Source organism: Oryctolagus cuniculus, chromosome X (assembly GCF_964237555.1).
Source record: "Oryctolagus cuniculus chromosome X, mOryCun1.1, whole genome shotgun sequence".
Classification (NCBI taxonomy): domain Eukaryota; kingdom Metazoa; phylum Chordata; class Mammalia; order Lagomorpha; family Leporidae; genus Oryctolagus; species Oryctolagus cuniculus.
Window position 1 is genome coordinate 71,922,530 of NC_091453.1, and position 24,169 is coordinate 71,946,698.

Consider the following 24,169-nt stretch of genomic DNA (forward strand, 5'->3'; position numbering starts at 1 on the left):
AAAATGGGCTAAAAAGAGTGAATGGGGCAGGCTTTTGGTCTAATGGTTAAGATGCCCACATCAGGGGTCAGCACTATGGCACAACAGGTTAAGTTGCCACCTGTAGTGGGTGCATCCCATATGGGCTCCCTGCTAATGAGACTGGGAAGGCAGTGGCTGATGGCTCAGGTGCTCGGACCCCTCTCACCCATGTGGGAGACCCAGAGGAAGCTCCTGGCTCCTGGTTTATGCCTGGCCTTGTAGACATTTGGAGAGTGAACCAGTGGATGGAAGATCTCTATGTGTCTCTCCTTTCTCTAACTTTGCATTTCAAATTAATAAAGAAATCTTTTTTAAAAATGGCCACATCCATATCACAGTACTAGGTTCAATATTTCATTCTAGCTCCTGACTCCAGCTTCCTGCTGTTGCAGACGCTGGGATGCAGCAGCAACAGCTCAAATAATTTGGTTTCTGCCACCCACATGAAAGACCTGAATTAAGTTCCTAGCTCTGTCTCTGCCTCTCAAAAAATTTTTAAGAGATGTTTATTTTGGCACAAAAAATTTAAATTCATTTGTAGTTTTTTCATAATACATATTTTCCATGAACTGTTAAGTCCCTCATATATTGTCTGGGAGTTAAAGTCAGTTTACAAAGGCTATACCTTTGCAGTACTTTATCAATAAATTATATATATATATATTAAATCAGAAAGCCCTACTCTGCACTATGCTAGCTTATATAGTTGTAAGTTATTTGTTTTCCACGTCTTCTTTAGGGCGTAAATTCCTTCAGGATAAAAGTGCTATTTTGTTTCCTCAGTCATACCCTAAGCACATAATTGATACTCAAATATCTGGCTAATTCCCAAGTTGTTTTAAGACGAGTTTCCCCATTAGTTCTCTGGATTAACAACTCAAATAAGTGGAAGATCATGGAAGCAGAATCTAATAGAAAGTAATTAAAAGGAACACTCAAAACTTGATGGATAATATTGGCAATTGTATAGTCTGTGGATGGATGTTTATAGTTCCTTCAATAATTCTGTACTTGATACAATAAAAATGTTGGCAGGAAAGCTTAATCAGAAGGAAAAAAGTTATCATTTTGCTACAGTTCTAGTCCAGCTATGACAATTTGCTGGATCTGTGGGTGGTATCTCTGGGCCTTATCTACAAAAAGACTAGACCAGAATTCATGCTTCCTCAAACCATGGTAAAATACCCTTAGAAGTGAGCAGAAGCATCATGCATTTTAAAATTAGCTATAAATATGGGGACAGTATTAACTAAAACACAAATTAAGAAAAAACTTGAGCTTTCAAAAAAATTTTCTTAAAGCAGCTACCCAATTTCTTTTGCTGTTCTCTCCAGTTAACCCAAAAAGTCCTAGTCTAGGAGCATCATATCAGGAAGGTAGGCACAATAAAAAAGCCAAGTCCTTGGGCCCCTGCACCCAGTGGGAGACCAGGAAGAAGCTCTTGATGGTTCGGTTCAGCTACAGCTCGCTGTTGGCGGCCATTTGGGGAGGGAACCAGCGGATAGAAGACCTTCTCTCTCTCTGTCTTCAAATAAATAAAATCTTAAAAATACTGCCTTTAAGTCTGAGACAGTAGTATGCATGCTCAAATTCTACACAGTCACCTATTCATATCCATGGGTTTGCATCTGCAGATTCAACCATGATTGAAAATATATTTTAAATACTGTACTAAACATGGGGGCCAGTGTCATGGAACAGCAAGTTAAATCGTCACCTTTGACATCGACATCTCATGAGCCCTGGTTCAAGTCCTGGCTGTTCCCCTTCTATTCTACCTCCCTGCTAATGCGCTTGGGACAGTAGTGGAAGATGGCCCAAGTACTGGTGCCCCTGTCACCTATGTGAGAGACACTGAAGGAGTTCAGGCTCCTGGCTTCAGCCTGGCCTGGCCCCAGCCCCAGCCATTGCAGCCATTCGGGGAGTGAACCAGCAGATGGAAGGTCCCTGTCTCTCTCTAACTCCACCTTTCAAATAAATAAAATACTTTTTTAAAAATTGTCCTAAACATAAACAGACCTTTTATCTTCATCATTATTTCCTAAACAACAACTTTTCACATAGTTTTTACACTAGGGATGATTTAAATAATATAGGTTATATGCACATATTATGCCATTTTACACAAACCTTGAGCACCTGCAGATTTTGGTATCCTTGCTGGGGGCTGTTCCTAGAACCAACTTTCCATGGATATGAAGGAGGTAATTATATAACCAAATAAGCAACCAAGTCTAAGAGTTGAATAGACATTTTCAGACACATTAGCTCTCAACAATTTTGTTTGCCCCAACAAGAAGCTAGTGGAGTCTTCTGTCCCACAGAGTACACCAAGAGAAGGGGATCCAGGAAATGGGAGAGTTCAACACAGGATGTGAAAATTCCCAGAGTAGCAGCTGTGCAGAAAACCCAAGGGGCAGCCATAACAAACTAGAGCAGAGGTATGTTGGACTTTGGCAAGTATGTCTCCAATAAGAATTAACAGATTGAAGGTCAGATTAAAGGTGAACATTTGGCCTAGCAGCTAAGAGACCAGTTAGGATGCCTGCAACCCATATCAGAGTGCCTGGGTTCAATCCCTAGCTCAGCTCCTGATTCCAGTTCCCTGTTGGTGCAGGCCCTGGGAGACATCATTGAATTGCGTTCCTAGCTCCTAGCTTCAGGCCCCCAGCTATAGTGGATATTTGGAGAACAAATGAATGGCAGCTCACTCGTTCAACCTCTTAAGTATGTTTCTAAAAATTAACTGATATGCTTATATTGAGACATTTACAGTTCTGGCAGATTTAGGGATGAAACTGACAGGTTTGTGGCAAAAAGAAAACTTTTTAAAAACCACTAACAGCTCCACAGAAAAAGTTTCCTAAGTAAGTACAATCACAGAATACCACCTAGCTCAGCTGTGAATGGTATTTATAGTATAGACTTCTGATCTGATCTATAACAATGACAAAACTATACTGAGATAAAGAAGTGAAAATATGTCTGGAACAGAGGCTATAAGAGTTCAATCTTCCATTGTAGGAAAATAATAGATATTTGTATAAGCATGTTACTTAGAAACATGGAGGTAAATACCAGAAAAAAACTCAGTCACCTCTGGGGAATGGGAATTGAATGGGATGGATGGGCTAGGACTTTTTTTGTTCTGTTAAAAGCCCTGACTTTTTAAATTATGAACATGCATGAGTCAAGCATATGACCTAGCAGTTAAGACAAATTAAGACATCTGTATTCCATGTTGGAGCACTTGGGTCAACACTTGGCTCTGGCTGCTTATTCTAGCTTCTTGCTAATGTAGACTCTGGGAGGCAAGCAGGCTCAAGTAATTGGGTTCATGGTACCCACATGGGAATACTGGATTGAGTTTCTGGCCAAAGGCCATTGTGAGCATTAGGGGAATGAACCAACGCATGGGAACTCTCTGGTTTTCTCCCTCTCAAATAAATATTTTAAAAATTATGATCAAGTGTAACTGATGAAGTAAAGCAGTAGTACAATGTCTGCTATAGAGTAGGCCCTTGACAGAGTGTACACATTTAGTCCCTTCCCTGAGATTCTGTTCTCACACTTCCTAACAAAAATGACAAGGAAAAAAAATCCCAGTTTCAATGGACAGTTTTATTGTTTATTTACGTGATCATCAATTTTGTTTGCCTGTCTAAAACTAGTATTTTATCTTGTTTCCATGCTGAAGTGAAGCAGCGACAAAGCTAATCAGAATAAACTACTTCAAAAAGACAGCTAAGCTAACACAGCTCACTTTCTTTGAACTGGCGAAATATAAATATATGCACTCTAGAATGTACAATGGCTTCATCACTAGGAAATTAGATGAGATCTTGAAGAATGTAGGCAAATCCAGGGTGCAGTAAAGATGAGCTGAGATGCTGTGCAACTGTTTAAAGGTTCCTGGTGCTGCATCTCTTGGCCATTAGCTGAATCTTGATGTTGGGGGGAGGTTTTAGCTAATGCCAAGTAGAGATGCAGAAAACACTAAGTTGACTTAGGGGCTATGAACAGGAACCAAAAGGCAGGAAAATACTAAACATTGCTGAGAGCATCCACCCCAGGAAGGACTTTACCTGTTTTTGAGAGAGCACACATACAGAGACAGAATTACTATAGGGCCCATTAAACCAGATCTGTCCCCTTCTAGCTTCCCAGTAACATGTCATCTTTTTGTGGACAAGAGTTGGGCAACTTTTGCATTTTGGGTCCCTCCCCACTTCAAATGGATTATCAGGAGCTTTATTTCAAGTTCTTCCATTTGTACCATCCAGCTAATAATGACTAGTAATGACAGTAATTATCCACTAACTCTCTACTCTATTATACCCACCATTCACTGCAGTCCTCCACCCTTTGCCCAAAAAGCCGAAATGTAGAGAACCTCACCTTCCAGAAGCTCTAAACTGGCACCACCCCCAGTGCTCACGTGGCTGACTTTATCCTCCGTGTTCCATTTGGCACAGCAAGTGGCAGTGTCTCCACCGCCTGTTGAATGAAAGCCAGGTAAAAGAGGAAAAGAGAAGAAAATGATTGGCACCAAGACATTAAAGCACTGTGCTCCTTGACCCATAGGTAGCTCATGAACCCCCCAGCTCCATCTCATCATGAGGCTCCTCCCTGAATTACAAGCCTGTTTAGTTCGGAGCCAACAAACTCAAGAAAAGCTCACTATTCCTTTCTACCTTTCCCTGATTGGAATTCCAGTGTCACCTTTGTACAGGACCCCTTACCGATGATGGTGATGCAACCCCTGGAAGTAGCTTTCACCACCTCATCCATGAGGGCTTTGGTTCCCCGGGCAAAAGCTTCCCATTCAAATACCCCCACAGGTCCATTCCACACAATCTGCTTCGCCCGACCAACAGCCTCAGCATACTTCTTGCTGCTCTCAGGACCACAATCCAAGCCCTGTTGGTAGAGTTAAAAGAGAAGATGAGCTGTCAAGAGAAACTACTTAGGGGAGCAAATACCATCTCTACCAAGACAAGAACTCAAGGATGAAAAAAAAAAAAAGGTACACTCCAGTCTTCAAAATTGGAAGCCTGTTCATGCCCAATGACCCAAAAATTCTACTTTATGGAAGATCAAGTCTTTTCTTAGAAAACCTCAGAACTTAGACATGTGGCAGTATCTAGAGACATTTTTGGTTGTCACCTAATGGCCAGGGATGCTTTAAACATCCTACAGTGCAACAGCCCCCACACCAAAAACAATCTGAGATGTTAATGTGAAGGGACTTGCAAAAGTTCATGGTAAATGGAATTAAATTTACTTGAAATCCATACAGCTTCTTTTTCATAATATGCATTTTCTGTGAACTTTCTAAAGACTCCCATTGTGCCAAGACTGAGAAACACTGAATTGGATCAGTAGTTCTTAAAATGTGGTGTGCATCGGGATCACCAGGAGAGCTTGTTCAAACACAAATTACTGGGCCCATCCCCAGAGACTGTGACTCAGTACGTCTTGTGTGGGGCCCAAGAACTTGCATTTTTTAATAAGTTTTAAAATGATGCTGATACTACTAGTCTTGGGACCTTACTTTGAGGAACACAGAACTAAACATTCAAATGCCCAATAAAAGGAAAATGACTAAGCAAACTAGCATGTCGGCTTGATATAATCTTATACAGCTGTCAAAATGACCAATAATGTAGAGAACATTACAAACAACTATTTATATTAGTTTTGCACACACACCCCTTTCCCCTACTTGTAATAAGTATACTTCTACTAATTTAACAGTTTCATAAGAAAGTTTTCTTATATAGGTTAGCAACATAAGAGCCCAAATCATGAAAGTATATAGCGCTGGCGCCGCGGCTCACTAGGCTAATCCTCCACCTAGCGGCGCCGGCACACCGGGTTCTAGTCCCGGTCGGGGCGCCGGATTCTGTCCCGGTTGCCCCTCTTCCAGGCCAGCTCTCTGCTGTGGCCCAGGAAGGCAGTGGAGGATGGCCCAAGTCCTTGGGCCCTGCACCCCATGGGAGACCAGAAGCACCTGGCTCCTGCCTTCGGATCAGCGCGGTGCACCGGCCGCGGCGGCCATTGGAGGGTGAACCAATGGCAAAAGGAAGACCTTTCTCTCTGTCTCTCTCTCTATCCACTCTGCCTGTCAAAAAAACAGTATATAGCATTGTCTCTAGCACATAGTAAGTACTTAATAAACATTAAATAGATAAAGAAAATTTTAAAAATGGTTTTGCTCCCACATTATTGATGAATACAGGAGAAATCTAATACCACTGCTTTTCCCCCATGGATTCTCCCCACTAGGAGTAACTCACTGCAACATCTGGAGTTCTCTCTGACACAGATCTCATATATAAGGATTGTTTTAAAGTTTTGGTTGGTTGGTTGGTTGGTTCAGTGAATGAATCAATGATACCAAAAAGTTTCTGTTCACTCCTCCTATCAACGACCCAAGTGACTTACCATCCAGCCAGCAGGTATGCCAGAGGCAACAGTAGCTTGGCCAGTCTTGGCATGCTCATCAAACTTGTCAGCAGTGACAAAGTCAACAGGCAAGGTAATCTTCACACCATTCTTCTCAGCTTTGGACATTAGGTCTTTGACGATCTTGGCTCCCTCTTCATCAAACAGGGAAGTGCCAATCTATATAGAGGAGCCAAGATGATGAAGATCAGCCTCTTCACTAAGAACATGATTGCCTCGCAAAGCAGATAGGAACCAGATACAATAAAGGAACAATGCAAAGACAAAAGGCAAACAACTTATTGAAATAAATAAAAATGGGAGTTTTTCAGGCTCATGGCAGAAGCTGGCTTTATTTACATAACCCACTATTATCATGGAGAGCTGAGATTTCACATCCACTGTTTCCTACCTCCATGTTGTTGAGCACCTTAAGGAAGGTGAAAGCCATTCCACCACCAATAATCATCTCATTGACTTTGTCGAGCATATTATTGATCAGCTGGATCTTGTCTGCAACTTTAGCTCTAGAGGGAAAACAAGAATCATCACCAAAAGAACAACTGGCTAGGGAACTAACATTATACAAAGCTTGAGTTTTTATATCAAGCCACGAGAACACAGCAGTGTCCCATAGTGACAAAATTCTTTCCTAACTGTGCCCTGTGTTTCTCCAACCCAAGAGAGTCAAATTGTGTCAACCCAAGAGAGTCAAATTTTAAGGTATGACTCTAGACCAAGAACTTAGAAGACCTCATCTTGTCTAAAGAAACCACAGGTCCCAAATTAAGTCTGCTTTGCCCTCCCTGCTAAAATTCAGAGGGCTTTTTAAGATTTCTAACTGTGGGATCCCTGAGGCCACTCAGAACTATTCTAACCTTAGTATAGGGATCACACTGTATACCAAACAGGTATACTCTGAAAAACAAAATAGATATTCCTAGTCTGAATTCATACCCCACACTCAGCTACTGGGACATTTGCTTTATAGCATTTTTTTTTTCTGTTTGACCACCCTATTCAACAAATTTATTGAGCACCTAATCTCTATTGGGCAATATTCTAGGTATTTGTGAAACATCAGTGAGCAGGAGAAAAATCCCTATCCCTTCGGAGCTTATTTTCCAGGTGAGGGAAATAAGATACTACACATGCACCTTTCCCCTCCCTGTGAGAGAAAAAAGACCCAAACAGTGATGTGGGGAAATGGGCGGCCAACTTACTACTTATTTCAGCTGCAAAGACTGACTACTACAAAGTGTAAGAATGGATCGTTTTCATTTTTTTTAAATATTTGAAAGAGTTACAGAGAGGGAGATAGACACAGAAACACATACACACACACAGAGATCTGGTTCACTCCCTAGATGGTTGGAAGAATCAGGGCTGGGTCAATCTGAAGCCAGGAGCCAGGAGCTTCTAAAGTCAGAAGCCAGGAAGTAGAGCAGCAGAGACACAAACTGGCACCCATATGGGATGCCAGCAATGAAGACAGTGGCTTTACCTGCTACACAACACTGGCCCTTATTTTTATTTTTTTAAATCTATTTTTTTAAATTTATTTTATTTATTTGAAAGACAAAGAGAGAGAGAGAGAATCTCTTCCATCCACTGTTTCACTCCCCATACGGCCACAACGGCCGGAGCTGAGTTGATCCAAAGCCAGGAGCCAGAAGCTTCCTCCAGGCCATCTTACACTGCTTTTCCAGGCACATCAGCAGGGAGCTGGATCAGAATTGAAGCAGCTGGGACTCGAACCAGCACCCACATGGGATGTCGGCATTACAGGCTGGGGCTTTAACCTGCTGTGCCATAAATCTATTTCTTTTATTTAGTTGAAAAGCAGAGACAGATAGATAGCAATCTCCCATCACCTGGTTCACTCCCCAAATGCCCAGGGACAGCTAGGGCTGGGCCAGGCCAAAGCCGGAAGTCAGGAACTCAGTCCAGGTCTCCCACGTGAGTGGCAAGGACCCAACTACTTAAGCCATTACCTACTGCCTCCCAAGGGTGCACACTGCCAGGAAGCTGGAATCAGAAGAGCCAGGAATTAAATCCAGACACGTCAATATGAGATGCAAAAAACATCTCAAGCAGCTTAACTGCTACCCCAAATGCCTACCCTGGATTATTTGTTTTTAATACATGCATACACACACACACACACACAATGCTTCAAAGTTTATGGGAAATGAAATTCAAGATAAAGAATGTAGAATAGTCTACAGCTCAAATGCCGCCCCTGTTTTTTCAACAAATCAACAGGATGAAAACACTAAGGAAAAGGGGGTTATTCTAGAATAAAAGATACCTAATAGCCAAGTGCAGTACGTGGATTTTATACAGATCCTTATTCAAACAAACCAATAGTAAAGAGATACTTCTGAGATAAGCAAGAGCATCTGAATACAGGCCGGATGTTAGATGACAGAAAGAAAACTGTTAAATTTTCTAAGTATAATGTGGCTATTTAAAATCTCTTGGGGTGGATGTTGTGGTGCAGGGGGTCAAGCCCTCACTTCAGGCACCTGCATCCTATATCAGAGCACCAGTTTATGCCCTGGCTACTCTGCTTCGGATCTCCTGTTAATGTACCTGGGAAGGCAGCAGGAGATGGCCCAAGTACTTAGATCTGGGCTGGAGTTCCTGGCTTGCACTTCAGCCAGATCCAGCCCGAGCTATTGTGGCCATTTGCGAAGTGAACCAGTGGATGGAAGAACTCTGTCACTCTGCCTTTCAAATAAAATAAACATCCTGAGCAGTTCCTAGAGGAATATAGAAGTATTATAAGCATATAGTGTCTAAGGCTTCAGTGTAGATGAAAGGGTTAGAGCACAGATAAAAGATCGCTAGAAATAAACAATTAATTATTGAACCAGAGTAATGGGTACCTGGAGATGTATACAATGTCTCAACTTCAATACAGTTTTTAGTGTTTGCATGATAAAGTTTTAAAACAAAATACATGGGGCCAATGCTGTGGCGTAGCAGGTAAGGCTGCCACCTGCAGTGCTGGCATCCCATATGGGCGCCAGTTGCGAGCCGGCTGCTCTACTTCTGGTCCAGCTCTCTGCTGTGGCCTGGGAAAGCAGTAGAAAATGGCCCAAGTCCTTGGGCCCCTGCACCCACATGGGAAGACCCAGAGGAAGCTTCTGGCTCCTGGTTTCGGATCGTCATAGCTCTGCCTGTTGCAGCCAATTGGGGAGTGAATCAGCAGATGGAAGACCTCTTTCTCTGTGTCTCTACCTCTCCTTCTCTATGTAACTCTGACTTCCAAGTGAATGGATAAATCTTTAAAAAAAATCAAATACAACATGGCCTCAAACACTGTTTGAGGGGCACTACACTGCAAGATAGGCAGTAAAAAGAAACCTCCACATCAACTTCCCAAAAGATCTACAGTAGTCCCCCTTATCTGTACTGTTACTTTCTGTGGTTCGATTACTCTCAGTCAACTATGATCTAAAACTATTAAATGGGGAATGCTAGTAGCTTTTATTGGAGAATATTGTTATAATTGTTCTACTTTCTTATTGTTGTTAATCTCCTGTTGTGCTTAACTTATAAATTAAACTTTATCATCAGTACATATGTATAGGAAGAAAACATACTACATACAGGGTTTTTATACTACTTGTGGCTTCAGGCATATACTGGGGGTCTTAGAACATATGTCTAAACCTAACCATAAGTACAACAGCTAAGCTACTGCTTGGGACACATGCATCCCATATCACAGTGCCTGGGTTCAAGTCCCAGCTCCACTCCAATTTCAGCTATCTGTTAATACACACCCTGAGAAGGAACAGGTGAAGGCGTAAGCAGATGAGTCCCTGCCACCCTTGTGGAAGACCCAGATTAAGTTTCTGGCTTCTGTCTTTGACCTGGCCCAACTCTGGCTGCTGATGGAATTGGGGAAATGAACCAGCAGATGGAAGATCTTGGAGTCTCTCTTTCTCTCTGCCTTTCAAATAAATTAATTAAAAAAAAATTTTTAAACCTAACCATCATCATTAGGTGGCACTCATTCCCATATTCTATGTTTACAGAAAGCTGGAGAACAAAGCCAGACAGCTCAAATCCTAATCTCCAGGTCAGCAAAGATCAGAGTCTGACCTTTATAACTCAATACACGAGAGCCACGCTTCTAGGAACATACCTCTTCTGTAAGAACAAGACACAGAAACCTGTACACACCTGAATTATTTTTAGGACACTGAAACTGGGGTCATGAAGGCTGGAGAGTAGCTATGCTATCTGAAATTGACACCCAACTCCAGAGTCAATTTTCATCAGGAAATGCTGAGTGTGGCAGTCCCACGGGGGAAAAACCCTGCTCTTTACAAGGTTCATGGTCCTTCAGCCATAAAAAGGCTGCTACCTAGACAGCCATGCCAAGTGACAAGAAGTTATCTTATAAGCAGTCCCAAGCTCCCCATTCCTACTTTATCACTGAAAATCTATCCTCTTGACCTTCACTTCTGAAGTTTCTATTTTTAACTAAACCATCAGAGTATCATTATCCACATGCTGCCTTTCCCTGTAGGAGAAAATATGAAGTAGGTGTGTGATCTAGAGAGACGCAGCCTAAACCACAGCTTAAGCATACATGAGGCTGAATGTGTGTGCAAGATCCAAGAGCTTCAGAACTGTCAGATGAGCACTTTTGGTGGATCTCTCCCCATTGTTCCCTTAAGCACCATTTTCTATCCTTTTCTACCCTGTTCTATCCCAGGAGGCTGACCTGCATGGAGCATGTAAAAGGGCTCCCTTGCCCTCTGGTTTCCAGTCGAGTTTCAGCCAACTGGGGATGGCTGAGGGTGAAACAGCAGAAGACTGCTTCAGAGTCAATATCCCCTGGCTCTGTCCCTGCCAGCAATGAGCCCTGCTTCCATTTACCAAAGACCTATCCAAAGGCCCTCTCCACACAACTGTCCTCTTGACTCTGGTAACCATCCCTCCCTTTGCTCCCTCAGGCCTTGGGATGGTGCTAGCCCCAGGTTACTGCACTGTCTCTTTGTGGTTCCCTAAACTTAAGCCACCTTTATAGATAGTCAACTATAGTAAGGTTCTCCTCAGTCACCCACAGTGTGATTGCGCTATTTGACAATGAACCACCCAAATTATGGCCTACTACCAGGCAAATACTACTTAAAGTATGATCTTAAGGAGTTCTGCATACCCGCCTAGGATAGCCAGGAAAGGTCGCTCTGGGCTCTCCAAGGCCTTGGCAAAGTAGTTCAGCTCCTTCTTCATCAAAAACCCTCCGGCCTTCTGTGGCAGATTGACTCCCACCATGGAGCTAGGAAAGACCAAAGACATTCAAATTCTGCTCAAACCCCACCATCTCTTCCAGTCCTAGAAGCTATTTCCTCATTACCCAAATATTTTCATTTCTGAGACTCCAGGACACCTTATCTTTTATCCCTAAACAGCAACAGCAACCAACAAAAACACTTAGGTACAAGGTTTTTGTCTAATAGTGCAGGGTCAAAATGAAAGAGTAAAAAGCAATAAACTTAAGCAGAAGCTTCAACACGCCCAGGGCATAATCACAATAAGTATCTGGCCAGTTGATGACAGCGTAGCTTCTGATTTCATAAAATTCCTTAAGGGAGAACTCAGTAAAGGGAGAAAAGGGCAACCTAGAGCTATACAAAAAGCTCACAATTCCCAACATTTTTAACCTTTATTCCTCTTTGCATGAGGGATATTCAACAAGAGTCACAGTAGCTCCAATGAGAGAAACTGAAAGGATCACAGTACAATACAGAAATCCCCAAAACTACCCAGAGCTCAGGCTGCTCAAGTACACACGCATATTGTCCTCAGCCCAGCATTTGACCAAAGCTCTTGATACCTGTGGGCCCGGTGAGCAGTGCCAAAAGCATCATTGACATAGACATCTCCTAGCTTGGAAAGTGAAGCTCGGAAAGTTTCTATTTTGGCTGGTTCCGCTTTAACCTGCAGGAAAAAACAACCCAGGAAATATTGATGACTCCAAAGAAAACCATGAAAGCATCACATACCACCGTGAGTTGGTGAGACAGCAAAAAGGCATGAAAACCCTCTAAGAATTAAGGGAAATAATGATGTAAATTCAAAGTTCTTCATGAAAAAGTTACCACAGAAATAAACAATTACCATTTCTCATTGCTGATCTGCTAGTAACTATAAGGAAGATGCTTCTAACAATTGCCATACTATATTCCATAATATGTGCAAATATTATGTATCAATTAAAAATACAAAGAAAAAGAATATTGAGTATATTAGATAAAGGAAAAACGTTTGCCTTCACTTGGAATTTTTTAAAATCCATTTCAAATTGTGACTAGCTCCTGAAACTTCAGATACTGAAAGTCATTAGACACTACATATCAATTAACTCAGTCATATAGACTAACATAGTCATGTCATCATTTCTTGAATAAAAGACTTTGCCTCAATTTGCCAGTTGCCTTCTGTCATTTCAAGGCCCTAGAGTTTGTGCATCTTAAATTTCAGTTTCAAAGGGCATCAAATTTTAGGTCAGCATTTGACTCCTACTACAGTAGCAAAACCATGCCAAAGACAGGATAAGGCAAGGCCAGAGCCTGTGGTGCTAAGAAAAGAAACTGCTTGAAAGCAGGCACTTTCAATGACCTTAAGAAATGTCAGAAGTTACTAGCCTCAGAGCATATGTTCTCTGATACACTAGAGATCAAAAGGGTGAAAAGTACTAAAACGTGCCTTCAGCTTCCTGTCTAGCCAACTGGAAAATGCAAGATCATCCTCAAAAAGCTAGTTTTCTTATTTGACATTTGAATTCTGGTTGTCAGATCATGGCAGAAGGGCAGAGGTGAGTAGTTCCCACACAGACCATAAATGGTCGCAACTAAACTATGACCCACAAAGCCTGAGATATGTACCATCTGGCCATTTATAGACAAAGTTTGTTGATCTAATGGACTGAGCTATAAAGTCCAGCAACATCACCACTGCCTCTTTCAATGCCTCCTTTCTGATGTAAGCTGTTGTTTGTTTATGTGTTTGAGACTTAGTTTCTTTATGAAATGGGGATAATATCTGTACCTACTTATCTTAAGGGGAGTTAAAGGAAAATTCTTTGTATTTCTTCAGCAAATGCCTTGAATCCAAGCAATGTCCTGACCATCATATTCACTGAGTACTTTTATATCTCAACGGTGTTGACCTCTGTTTCGAAGGTATCGAGCAGGACTTCTGAGATGCTAGTAACATTTTATTGATGACCTGGGTGGTGGCTGCATAGATATGCTTACTTAATAGTAATCAATCAAGTTGCATTTTTATATCTATGTTATACTTCAATAAAAAGGTTTCTAAGGAAAAAATAAATATGAGCTTCCTCTGTTCTTCAATCAGAAAGACACCAGCCCTCCTCACCCGCAGTAAGCTGAAAATCGTATGCCCTACCTTGTTCCCAGAAGCATCTTTTCCCTTCCCTTCTTCCTCCACATGAAAGCGGAGGTTCTCCAGCAGGATGACAGACCCAGCAGCTGGATTGGCACAGGCTTTCTCCACTTCTGGGCCCACACAATCCTTTAAGAACAGAACATCCCTGCAGAGGGTAACAGATGAACACACTGAAGCCATTTGAAAGTTAAGAACCAGTAACAACATGTCTGACAATGTCTCCTGATATGAAGTCTACCAGCACCAGAGCCTGGCACTTACTTGCCCAGCAGAGATTTGAGTTCTACAGCAACTGGCTCTAAGGAATACTTGTCAGGCATAGGGACACCATCAGGCCGGCCTAGGTGGCTCATCAAGACAACGGACTTAGCTCCATGGTCCAAGCAGAATTTAATACTTGGAACAGCGGCCTTGATCCTGCAAGCAAAAACAGCAGACAGAACAATGTTACTCATTGGAACTAGTGGGAAATAAATTCACAACCTCATAAACTATAAAGTCCCTTTGTCTTTGCCTAGTTCCTTCACTCAACTGTTGGCAACTTAATGGTAGTCCTCAGATTTCATTTTCAGAAGTTAAAGATGATGCCAGTCTTCCTTGTACCACTATGGACATGTGGGTGGTCTTGGGGACCCCTAGAAAACCCTTCTAATATGACTATGGAAAATATGTAAAATCCCCAAATCATGAAACCAAAGGAAATCGGAGGAAAATTTAAAATATTGAGTAATTTTTCTATACCCATTATCGATCCTTTTTTATGTAGATAAAAAATAAACACATTATATAGAACTTGGTTTCCATACTGCACCACATTTATTACATTAATTAAGCTCTCTTTAAACATTTAAAATTATTGCACAAATCTGCTAACTTTCTACTTTTGTAAGTTTATAAGAAAGTAAAATTGATAACAAAGAAAAACATTGATTTTAGTCAACAAATATTTATTGAATGTTTCTTTTGTACTAGACATTCCAGGTTCTTGGGCTATAGAAATAAATTACAGCACAGCCTATGCTCCCATGGACGTAAAATTCTAATGGTGGGAGAGACAATGAATATATATGTGTGTATACACATAATATATCAGATGCTGATAAGAGACAGCAAATAAGGCCAAGTAGGGGAACAAAAATGATTGGGGAACAATGATAGAGGAGATTTTAGATACTCTGGCAAGGGAAAAACCCAGAAGGTATCATTTGAGCACACAATGGATGATAAAAAACCAAGCTATCTTTCTAAAATAGCCTATGCTATTTAGCAGATATAACTCATGTGTACAAATAAGTATGTAGCAGCTATAAAGTTAGCCCAATAAAACCAATTAATTTTTAAGAGTTACCCATTATCAGTAAGTTCTGTTATTCCTTTTTTATATACTTATTTTATTTATTTGAAAGGCAGAGTTACAGAGAGAGAGGCACAGACAGATTTTCCATCCACTGGTTCACTCCACAAATGGCTGCAACAGCCAGGGCTAGGTCAGACCAAAGCCAGGAACCAGGAGCCAGGAGCCAGATCCAGGTCCCCCGCGTTGGGGGCAGGAGACCAAGGATTTTGGCCATCTTCCAATGCTTTCCCAGGCCATTAGCAAGGAGCTGGATTGGATATAGCAGCAGGGACCCAAAAGGCTGCCCATATGGGATGCTGGTACCACAAGCATTAACCACTACACTACAATGCCAGCTCCAGTTCTGTTATTTCTAATGCTTCATTTTGTTAACTCCACGGATTTCTTTACCCAGACATATTTCTCTGCCCTTTATTCATAAAATGCCTTACTGGGCATATTTCCTATCTTTTCTGCACGAGGTGTGATAATAAAAATCAAGAGGGGTCAGAGCTTCCTTGTACAAAGGTTCTGCCAGCCTGGTGCAGCAGGAATGTATCTGACAAAATACTAGGCTCTGTACTGGGACCAATAGTGCAGATGTTCTAGGTCTAGCTGTGCACTGTCCAATGTGGCAGCCGTTAGCCAAGTGTACCTACTGAATACCAGAACCCTGACTAGTACAAATTGAGACGAGCTGCAAGGGTAAAATACAGGTTAGGTCTCAAAGACATGGTACCAAAGAGGTAAATGTTCCTTTAAATTATTTCCGTATTGATTACACATTGAAGTGATTATTTCAGACTTTAGAAAATGTGGTTCACCTTCTACTTCTATTCTACAACACTGGTCTAGGTCATTGAAAAGCACCTTCCCAGCTCAAACACTTCCTCTAAAATGTAAAACAAAAACCTTCTACAATCTAGTAAAAACAAGAACATTATCAACACTTAAAATTTCTGATCCTGAATCAAAGACACAAGACATTGGAGCAGCTAACCCACTGAAAATGTTACTTCTGAATTATTCCCCCTTCTGTTTTTCAGAAGCAAAAATAAATCATTCTCAAAACTGATTTGAGCCATCTGGAATAGGGGCTTGTAAGACCACATAAGCTTAATAATTAGTGACATTTAAAAAATCCTTCTCATACACAGTTCCTTCTTGTAAGAGAAGCCAATTAACCTTAATCCTTGGCATTTTTCTAAAAATAACCCAAAATTCTTCAAATTAGGAAAAAAAAACAGGAGTTCACCCTTCCATTTTTATGCAAAAAATCATAAAGTGATTTTTTTTTCTATTTATTAATTCTCAGAAACTAGAAACAAAGCAGGCCAGCTGATAGGCTAGTGGAAAGCCAAAACCCTATGGTTTAAGTTGCTATAGTTCTACAATATGAAGGGAAACCCATTTCTTCTCACCACCCACAAGGCTTAGCAGGGACCTTACCTCTGGTTGTTTGTTATCTGATTGTTCTTCATAGGAACATTGAAGTCCACTCTGAAAGAGAAAACAAGTTTCAGGTTCAGGAGCATGGTCAACTATTCATTGTCTCAAAGAGGAAAAGACTGTTAATGATACACTTCTATAAATTTGAATTTCAAATCTCACCTTAAAAATAACCAGCAGCACTAAATGGCAAGATAGTAGTTAGCCACGGGGAGGAGAATGGGAATAGAGACTGGGATGGAACACCAGAGGGAGCTTCTAAGATTCTAGTAATGTTCAATTTTTTTTGAAGATTTATCATTTATTTGAAAGGTAGAGTTACAAAGAGCTTCCTCTGGGTCTCCCATGTGGGTGCAGGGGCCCAAGCACTTGGGCCATCCTCCACTGCTTTCCCAGGCCATTAGCAGAGACCTGGATTGGAAGAAGAGCAGGCGAGACTCCAACCTAGGGTGCCTCTATGGGATGCCAGCACTGCAGGTGGCTTTGCCACAATGCTAGACCCAGTAACATTCCATTTCTTGACCCGGGTGATTATACAAAAGTGCTTATTTGTGGTAATTCTTTGAGCTTTATTTTGTGTACCCTTTTAAATAAGTATCTCCTTTAAAAATAAATTTTACAAAACAAAACCCAACTTAAATTAGAGGAAGAAGCCCAGAAGACTTGAGAAGCTAAAGCCAGTTCCATCTAAAAAGATTTCTATGTGGCCTGGCAAAGTGATTTCCATCTGAGTGGCAGCTGGAAGGGTGAAGAATAAGGAATGCTCTTGAGTCTGACTCCTTTGATACTATTTCTGGGTCCTTGTAAAGCTAATTAACATCACTCCAAAGGAAAAAATTAACTGAAAGAATAAAACTTAGCAAGTGAATATCATTCTTGGAAGTTTTTGTATTTAAATATTAACACTTTTCAAAAAGGAAAATATAAAAAAATCTGAAGAGAAAAAAAAAAGAGAGAATATCATTCTTTATGGAGAAAACTTTGGCCTTCAGACTGGTTGGAAACCCAGTGTCCAATACCAAGTTCACATAGTATCCTTCAAGCAATAGACACACCATATAAATCAGATGGCCTATTTCATAGTCTGCAAGAAGGTGGGACTTACAGCCCAGCTAAGATGGCCAGAGCAAATTAATAATTTACTGCAGTCTCTCCTTTCTTACTCAACATATTACTGGCTTTATTCTTTTTAAGAATCAATTCTTCGGAACTCCTTGGAAACTCAGCCTACGTTGATATGAGTAAAAACAATTATGTGACAGCTATATTCAAGGTCTAAGTTTTGCCTGTTGAAATCATTTGTTCATGATTTTTTTCTCATCTGTAGAATGGGTATAATAGTGTCTACCTCCATAGTGCCTAAGAGAGCAACCTTTTCAAAAGTGAGTGAACAAAAATAATTCTTTATTACAATAATTCTATATTCATTTTTAAAGTCTTCTTAATTAAAGGCACTACGTCTCTGCAGAAAGAAATACACTCGACTTCGTTTCAGGCCACTTGATTCTGATTATAAGCATCTTTAAATATCTTGACCAAGGCCCTTGCCAGCCTTAAAAGTACATTCCAAAGAGGATAGAGTATCCCATTACCTTGGGTTATTTTCCCCCCACGCAGCCTCCCAGAAGGCCCGTAGTCAAAAGGGCTAATGGTAAGAGGATGAGCACAAGCCACCCCTTTGCAGTGCTGCTCTCTACCCCCAGACTTACACGAAGGAGTATTCGGGCGCAGAAACACTCAGAATCTGTCTCCTCTATGCAAGTTGCCATGGCATCAGCTTACTGATGAACATCAGATTTTACTCATTGCCCTCTGCATTATCTCTCCCTCCCCATCTTCTGCACTCTGAATGGCTTTGCTTATTTCCCCTCTAAGGACAGGAACTATTCTTGCCTACATACCTGCTCCATTTATTTAACATCTGCACCCCTTCCTTTTACACTTCCCTTAAACACGCTTGAGCTTTGCCTCAGGTACAAAGTTGGATGCCACTAACACACTCATCAAATTGGCTAGAATAAATAATGACACTACCAAATGCTGGTGAGGCTGTAAAGAAATGGTCAATCACACATGGCTGGCAGGAGTGCAAAATGGTGGAGTAGTTTTGGCAGAGCGTGGTGATCCCTCAAAAGGTTCAATATGACCCAACAACTCCACTCCTAGGTCTTTACCCAAAAAAAAGACAGTATATTCCATACCAAGACTTATACAATAAATGTTCATAGCAACTTTGTTTGAATAGCTGAACACTGGAAACAATCCAAATATCTTTCAGTGGGTGAACGGTAAAACAAACTCTGACACATCCATACCATGGAAAACTACTGAGCAACACAAAGGAATGAACTGTTGATACATGTAACAATTTGGGTAATTCTGAAGGACATTATGCTGAGTGAAAAAGTCAATCCCCTTGTATTTATGAAATGCATGAAGTCTGTATACCTTAAATAAAAGGTTTCTGGGTTAAAAAAAGAAAGAAAAAAAAAGTAAATCCCAAAAAGTTGCATACTGTTAATTCCACTTACAGAACAGCTTTGAAATTGCAACTCGTGGAGACAGAGGACAGATCAGTGGTTGCCAAGAGTTAGGAATGGGGGAAAGGAACACAACCATAAAGGGGTAACATGAAGGAGATCTTGGTGGTGATTAAATCTACACATGCGATAAAACCTTGTAGAGCTATATACACTGTACACCAATGTCAACTTACTACCTCTGCTACTGTACTCTAATTATCTAAGATGTATCCATTGGGGAAACTAGGTGAACAGAGAGATCCCTCTGCACATTCTCTGCAACTTCCTGTGAATCTAAAATTACTTCAAAATGAAACTTTAAAAAAACCAACTTAATTCAAGTATTAACCTCTACTACTTGAAATTTTGGAATCAAGGCCCAGTACCAGTAAAACTCTCATAAGAACCATGCTGTCCATTGCTTCACTGTTCCTGATTGGAAAATTTGGGTATTCTGGCTGTCTAGAGCCGGGTTTTTTCCTTTGCTCTCACTTTTTCCTGTTTCTCATTCTGCAAGACATCAAAGCTGTTGCTTAACAAGTTACAACAAGTTTGAGAAAACCACTGGGTTGGTTTTTTTTGAAGGAGGGAACAAAATAAGGGAAGTTTTTTACAAGCAGGCAAAGGATGACTGGCAACCTATAAGAGAAAGAAAGGAAATGACACCGCATAATTGAGCAGGAAGTTTACCCAAGGGGGCAGGAGAGGCAACTGGAGCCCTAAAAAATTAAGGTAGAATATGGTAATAAACTAGTCTGAGGCTTCTGACTAATAGGTCAATTGCCCTTCACTATTCAGTCAATTGCCCTTGCCTATTCAAGCCTGGGGGCCAGAAGAGTCAGCAAATACCAGAGTTCCTTTTTTGCAGTACACAGAGAGGAGGAAAATGAAGCAGCCACTACACAGGAGGCCCCATTTCTGAAACACTGCCAGAAACCACCACATAAAGGCATTGAAACAAAAAGGAATTGAGCTGACAAAGCTGGGTTGCCCTGGTCTCCTCCAAAAAAAAAAAAAATAGCCCTGTTTGTCAAAGGGGATGCATCAATAATCAGAGCACGAAATACCTGTCCACAACCTAAATAAACAGAATGTATCCAGATTAGGCTCTGGGGGGGAGGTGTGGAATTAATGACTGCAACCTTCAGCACACAAAGGGTTGATTTCAACCTGTGCTTGGTCATTACATTCCCCCAAGGAGCCGGCTTTGAAAAGTTCATGGAAAATGTGTATTATTAAACACCTGTGAATAGATTTTAATTTTTTTGACACTTTGATCTTGCAATTTCATTTTTCAAGGAGCTTTTTAAAAGTCCCCTTGTATTTGGAGGATCTGGTGGGTAGCCAGAGAGGCCCAAATTGTAGTCGTGGCTCTGCCACCAACTTGTTAGTTCAGTAACCTTGAACAGGTCACTTTACATCAACTAAACAGGACTAGCCAATCATTTCAAAGCTCAGGATTAATCTCTGTTAAAGGTAACTTTATTAGTTGCACAGGGAGAAAAGATAAGCACCTCCTCCAGTCCTATCCCCAAGAGAGCTGAGTTAATTCCTCAGACCACTTTCCCTGGAGAAAAGCAGACAAAGCTCAAGACTGCAATTCTAGGAAAGAAACCAGCACGATGCCCATCCTGTCTTTCAGCTGCTGCATGTATCTGGAAAGTCAGCATGGAACACAGTGGAGATAAAAGGAAATAATTCAAACTTAACAGTTAGCCCTACACCAATATCCATCCACCCTATTCTCCATTGGGCCTACTCCCTTTCTTTAGTATCACAGGAGGGTCAGAAAGGGCCCTTATCTAATACTAAAATGGCTGTGATTTCGACTTTGCCAAGACTGGAAGGGCCTATGTCATTTGGGGCAATGTGAACACCACGTGTTTCTCATGGATCTAAGCTATTGGGGTCTTGATAGCAAGGCAGAAAAGACCATCTATAAACCCATATTGGCCATAATAATTTTATAGGGAAAGAGAGCTATGTGAACTTTTTAGAGTATCTATACAATTCTCTTAAGTCTTAAGTACCCTCAAATGTTTAAAGCTAGGGGAGGGAGATCCTCACTTGCCTTATGTGTCTGCTAACATCCGTAAGTGCCCTCACTTGAACCTGCCCAAAATGGGAAAAGGGCTGGATCACACCATTCATCTGCCTGTCCATCAATCAACCACTTCTCGAAAAGGTCAGTGCTGCACAACACAATTAATCCAAGCCCCTGAAACCCTTCAAAAGCCCACTGTTGGAGGTAGCCAAGATATATCACGGGCTGGTGCTTTAGTAACCCACCTAACCATCCTCTTACACTTTGCTCCGGGCAAAGTTACAAAAAGAAGAAATGTAAAAATTTCATACATCACACTAGGAATTCTGGCATATAAGCGAGAAGCCATGTTGGTAAGTAACCTGGGATCCACATGTGCAGAGCAAGAGACCCCAAAGTGCATGAAAAGCCTTCCCCAATTCTAATACCCAACTCCTCTAGAACATGTAGTGTGAGGTTGGAGAACAGCAAATATGAGGAGCCACACCCTGCTCTCCCATTACCCAGCATGTGTCACAACTGTGATGCACACCTCGGGGCCTGGAGTCCTACAAGGTACGGCGACAGCGGCCTGTTACATAAGCTTTGCAAGGCCTCCTCTGGTACGCCCCTCCCCACCCTCCCACCCCCAATTCTTCAGAGGCGTTCTACTGAATATTTAAATCGGCATCCTCTGGGAAAGGTATCCCTTTGTGCAGGGACCTCTGAAATGGGAGCCATTTCTCTTTCGTCTGGGATGGTCTGGGGCCGTGGGGGAAGGGAAATTTTACCCAATGACCTTTCAAGGTCCCTTTCTTGGGGCCTACAGATTTGCGGGATAAGCATTAAGTCCCACCATGCCGACTAGGAGCTGGAGGCGACAGAATTGCATTTCAAGAATAAAAAAGAGAGCAAAACGAGTCCTGGCAATCAGAACCCTCACTCACTCAGTGGAATCCACGCCCAAAGAGTGACTACAGCCGCTTTCTCAGCGGGCAAAAATGCAGTTACAAACCTCAAATCCGTCCCAGCCACAACGGACAGCAGCCTCGCCCTGCAAGCCTAGCACCCCTGAGCCCCGGCTGAAGGCTACAAGCAACTTTGGGCAGCCAAGGGAAAAAGTCAGCCCTGGCCAGAAAGGCTGCGGCAGAGGCCGAGGGCGTGCGGGTACCAACGTGTTATTACCTCATCACGACTCGCTTCCCCTTCACGTCCAGCTTGTCCAGAGTCAGCTTGTTAGAAAGTGACATCTTGGCGACTGAGCAGAGGCGAGAGGCCGGGGTCTCAGGCAGCGGCGGGATGGGGATAAGAGAGCAGGCAACGTGCGATCAGGCCGGACGCGTGCAGCAGACTGGGAGCCGCGCCGCCCGGGACCGGGTCCACGACGTGCCCGAAGCCCCGCCTCCCGCCCGCCCCTTCCCGGCTGCTGTTCTGGGCGCGCCGAGCAGAGCAGCGGGTATTGGCCGCAGCCCGAAGGGGCGGATGCGATGCCATTGCTCCGAGGCTCTGTCTGTCTGCGAGGGCACTGGTGGGACGTGCAGTTTCCATTTGTCACGTCCGGCACGCAGCGACAGCAGGGAATCTTCCCGACTAGGGGTGGAGCTGCGGCGTTGTCGCGGGGCCCCGGAGGTGGTGCGGAAGGGGCCGAGTGGTGCCGAGGGGCGGGCGGAGAGTGTGCCAGGCCCGAGGCAGCGGCCTCTGCCACCGTCCCCGGAGCTGTGCTCAGAACAGCCGCAGCGCTGAGCAGGCCTATGACGCCATGGAATTCCAGGCAACCCTAACAGGATCAATGCAAATACCACCTCCGTATGGCTCCTCCAAATGGAATTGTGATACTAAGCCCTTATTTATTAATACAGACCTCTCAGAAGTCAGGAAAGATCCAGATCCCCCTGCCTTCCTCCTTTTGTTTAGAATGAAAAGCTCAATGTAATTGTTCCGGTTACTACGTGGTTAATGCTAGGGCAAACCCATATAGCATTTGTTCATGTATTAAGGAATGCAGTGCTCGTAAAACTTGCGATAAACTGTCATCCTGATTTTGCAGGCGAGCTAAGTGATGCACAAAGATTTAGCTCAGGGTCTCAGAATGTGTAATAGATTTCAAACCTAGACCATCCGGATCTAGGGTCCATAAACTAAACTGTATTTCAGACGCCACTGCTAGGAACTAGGTACTCTGTGTCCAGCATGCTTCCAGTCAGCTGGAATGAAGTAAATCGAATCTGAAGCAAAAATTCCCACACTTGGCATTTGAGGTCCAGATAAGTTTTATTGCAAGACACAATTTAAAATTACAAGGTGCACATCCATTTCTTTTGAGCCTGTCCCTGTTTATAATGGTAAACCTCACTAGGAAATAACTTCTTGGAGTTCCTTCTAAATGAGTCTACATTCGAGGCCCAGATGACCCTCCTGGCCTTCTCATGATCAATTGTGGGTATATCTAGCACTTTGTTCATTCCATCTGGGTTATCGTGGTAGTGGAAAGCCATTTTTTTTTCAAAGATGTTTTTATTTATTTGAGAGAGAGAGTTACGGATGGAGAGAGGGTGAGACGGAGAGAAAGGACATCCATCTGTTGGTTTACTCCCTAAATGGCTGACACGGCCAGAGCTGAGCTGATCTGAAGCCAGGAGCTTCTTCTGGGTCTCCCACATGTGTGCAGGGGCCCAAAGACTTGGGCCATGTTCCACTGCTTTCCCAGGTTATTAGCAGAGAGCTGGATCAGAAGTGGAGCAGCCCAGACATGAACCAGTACCTGTATGGGATGCTGGCACCACAGGCAGCAGCTTAGCCCACTACGCCACAGCACCTGCCACGTGTCAGTTTTTTTTAATTGTTTGCATGATTAGGAAAAAAATGTTTAATTTGTCTCTCAAAGACCTAGAAGCTTAGAGTATTTCAAAACGTTCATAAAAAGTGGAATTTAAA

The 24,169-nt window shown here is 42.3% G+C and overlaps 1 protein-coding gene across 1 annotated transcript; it reads right to left on the bottom strand.

The window, feature by feature from the left end:
* Positions 1-3,621: 3,621 nt before the first annotated feature.
* PGK1 (phosphoglycerate kinase 1) lies at positions 3,622-22,668 on the bottom strand. Its single transcript, XM_002720132.5, has 11 exons — positions 22,421-22,668; positions 16,691-16,741; positions 14,167-14,322; positions 13,906-14,050; positions 12,329-12,432; positions 11,651-11,770; positions 6,881-6,995; positions 6,469-6,648; positions 4,764-4,941; positions 4,420-4,518; positions 3,622-4,106 (listed from the first exon to the last, which is right to left on the bottom strand). Exons 1-11 carry the CDS (start codon positions 22,483-22,485, stop codon positions 4,066-4,068), a joined length of 1,254 nt encoding a protein of 417 aa, XP_002720178.1. The 5' UTR covers positions 22,486-22,668; the 3' UTR covers positions 3,622-4,065.
* Between the last annotated feature and the right edge of the window lie 1,501 nt (positions 22,669-24,169).

What these genes read in the sequence shown, in the direction of transcription:
- PGK1 (XM_002720132.5), bottom strand. Translation starts at nt 22,485, where the DNA reads ATGTCACTTTCTAACAAGCTGACTCTGGACAAGCTGGACGTGAAGGGG. An exon ending in AAGATGCTTCTGGGAACAAG is followed by an intron (nt 12,433 to 13,905) that starts GTAGGGCATACG and finishes TTTTTCCTGCAG; the next exon opens with GTTAAAGCGGAACCAGCCAA. An exon ending in CAGTTTAGAGCTTCTGGAAG is followed by an intron (nt 4,107 to 4,419) that starts GTGAGGTTCTCT and finishes TCTCAAAAACAG; the next exon opens with GTAAAGTCCTTCCTGGGGTG.